General features: G+C 59.3%; 1 protein-coding gene across 1 annotated transcript; it reads right to left on the bottom strand.

The window, feature by feature from the left end:
- Positions 1-1,277: 1,277 nt before the first annotated feature.
- BXZ73DRAFT_52854 (Clavaminate synthase-like protein) lies at positions 1,278-2,592 on the bottom strand (the record flags this gene model as incomplete). The annotated part of the gene is made up of 5 exons (XM_048020886.1): positions 1,278-1,340; positions 1,399-1,621; positions 1,675-1,763; positions 1,823-2,390; positions 2,447-2,592. 5 exons carry the CDS (start codon positions 2,590-2,592, stop codon positions 1,278-1,280), a joined length of 1,089 nt encoding a protein of 362 aa, XP_047873991.1.
- Positions 2,593-2,955: the final 363 nt, after the last annotated feature.

Here is a 2,955-nt window from a genome sequence, read left to right as displayed (position 1 = left end):
CAGTCTGTCCTCTCCTCTACCTCGCTGCTGCCATCATGATCGGAGTCAGAAAACGCCATCGTTCGGGAAACGCGCGGGTGTGGTGGTCTAGTGAAGCCGTGGTCAAGCCTGCCCGATTTGTTCGATGTACCTCTGTCTCTTCGCGGTATGTGACTCATGATGAACTCTGAGTAAGGCAAAGGACCGACTGTAAATACACGAAGAGGAGCGATCCTCAGTCAGTGATAGAACGACTATATTGAGGGCATAAGTAGTACCTGTAAATACACGAAGAGGAGCGACTACAGATACAGTAAGCATATGTGTAAGGAGCGCATAAGAGTGTAGGTACTTACTCCTCAGTCAGTGATAGAACGACTGAAGAGCAGTGCGAGCCAGAGTCCTCCCTATATACTGTCCAGGAGTAGCATACGTAAGCAGTGATGGGAAGACATAATTGGCGCAGAGAACAGACCGGACAGAAGATGGTTACAGGGCTGTGCGGGCTGTGCGCTCAAGACAAAGAAAGTCCGTAAGTGGAACAAGGGAACAAAGAGAGAAGCGTAGAAGAACGGAATGGAAGAGATAAGGAACTACAAGGCAGTGAAGTGACATATGGAACTATGGGAAGTCTCTCACAGAGTCCATGTGGATGCGTAAACTGTCCTAATGTACGTATGTTCGATATCCAATGTTCAACAACTCATGTGCATGCTCCTCTCGATCTGGTTCTACATAACTGCCGCTCACAAAGATGCTACCTCCAGCGGCGCCCGGTCGGTCTGCACTGCGTGCGACCGCCGGGGCCGCGCGGAGCCAAAGACCCACCAGGGGCGAAGAATGCGCGGAAGATGTGTGGTAAGCGACAATTCACGAGTCCTCCGCACCGCACGTGCCACAGAGCGCACGAACCGTTTCGAATGTGAGCACCCTCTGCGGCAGTTGGCACGGCGGCGAAGGGCGGCGACCCGAGATTGTGCGCAGCGGCGGACAGTGGCAAATCTTCGCTGGCGGGCGCGACCACGTCTGCGTGGACACGCGACGTTCGGACTCCAATCTCGAAGCTGTGCCTCGTGAGCGCGCGTGAACCCTCCGGCGCGCGGTCCTCCTCCTCCTCTCTCCGACGTACGCATCCTTCAGTTCGATGCGCGATCGGGCGGCAGCAGCCCACGTCACCCTGCTTCCGTGATGCCGATTGTCGAACGAAACCGCTCAAACTCAAAGATGAAAGTTGATGACGTGAGACTACGACAACTGAGTGATACGCTATGATACAGGTTAATACCCAAGACCGATGCTTAAGCCAGGTGAGGCTCGTGCTCCGTACCGCGGCTGGCGTTCCACACACCCCCGTCCGTTCCCTGTGTTACCCGCACGTTCGTCAACCGCACGCAAGTGTGTCATCATCAGCGTGCACACCTTCTGGTTGTTGACGCGCATGTTCTTCATCCGGCGCGTGAACCACTCGTGAGAGGTCGGTGCGAGGTCGAAGATCTCGCGCAGGTGTGGCGGCGCGCGGGCGACCGCATCGGCGATGATCGCGCTTTGATCTGCGAGCGGGGCCATCTGGACGCTGTCTCCGGGCCGAGTGAAGTAGACGAGCGAGTATCGCTCGTATCGCGCCTGCTCTCCAGGAGGAGGTCTGTTCAGAGCCGAGTCAGTGGAGATAGGGTGCGCGTGTGACGGGAGGCTTACACAACGCGGTGGAGGTTGGACCTGAGAAGGCCACCGCTGAAGATTGTCAGCGCATCTCCGACGTTGCAGATCGCGTGGCCGGGAATGGGCTGTATCGCGGCGAGACGGCAGTCGGCTCGATGACGCGATAATGCGATGGGGAACCCACCTTGACATACTGCCACGTCCGCGTGCCAGGTACCATGACCTGCAGCCCCCCAAGGCGGTTGTGCAAGAACGACAGGCTGCCAAAGTCGGTGTGAGCGGCGAGCACCGCCTTCGCTTCGTCGATGCCCTCGGACAACTCGCGCGGCGGGCCCCGCGTGACCCGTGCCTCGCTCCCGCTCCACTCGTCCCTCCGATGCCTGCTCGCGAGCGTCCCGCGCGGCAGCCCGAGCCTCTCGTTGAGGATCCCGAGCATCGTCCCGTTCACCTCGATCGCGCGCCGGATGAAGGGGCCCACCGCGTCGCCCATGCGCGCGTTCACCGGCGCGGGGTAGGTGCGGCGCGCGACCGCGGGCCAGGCGAGCGCGTCGTCCGCGGCGACGTTGAAAAACTCGGTCGTGTCGCGCGCGCCGGAGGCGTCGGTGAGCGTCGCGCCGGACGCTTTGTACCCGAACGAGAATCCGGAGTCGCCTTGCTCGAAGGCCATCTTGTCTGCGAGGGGGAGCGCGAATGTTGCGGCGCCGGTGTCGAACATGGCGTTGACCGCGGCGTCGGCGCCGTGGTTCTTCAGGCTGCGAAGTGTGGTCGTGGAGGCGACATACAGGTATGGGAGAATGAAGGCGCTTACTACCAGAAGCCGAGCTCAGTTGCCGCCTTCCATAGCTTGTCGATCTCAGCTTCGTCGTGTGCCTTGAGAAGCTCGTAGTCGACTACGAGCAGGGGATGGGTCGGGATGTCTGCTGGGAATGGTGGGAAAGCCGTGGCGTGAGGCATGTTGAGAGGAGGATGTATGGTCAACGAAGCTGATGATTGTTGGGACGCATCGCGCGTTTTGTCCGCAATATATATACAGGCCCGGCGCTGCTGGTAGAAAACGTGTCGAGTCTAATATCGCACCCTCCGATCGACGCTTCAGACGGACCAGCCTTCCACGATGGCGGCTTCTCGTGACCTCGTGTGCCGTTCTAAGGGAAGGTTGAATATGGAGGCGCCAAGAACTGACCCTCGGACCCGTGGCGCGGGAAAGGTTTCCCCCGGTTCATGATCTGGAGCACGCGACCTCGGAGGCACAGTTAGCTCAGCTGGCAAATTTGCATGGGTTGATCCCGTACCGATTTCGACGTGTACAAGACATGA

This window comes from Epithele typhae (genome assembly GCF_022376455.1).
Source record: "Epithele typhae strain CBS 203.58 chromosome Unknown BXZ73scaffold_62, whole genome shotgun sequence".
NCBI classification, from domain to species: domain Eukaryota; kingdom Fungi; phylum Basidiomycota; class Agaricomycetes; order Polyporales; family Epitheliaceae; genus Epithele; species Epithele typhae.
This window is presented reverse-complemented; position numbering and strand designations above follow the sequence as displayed.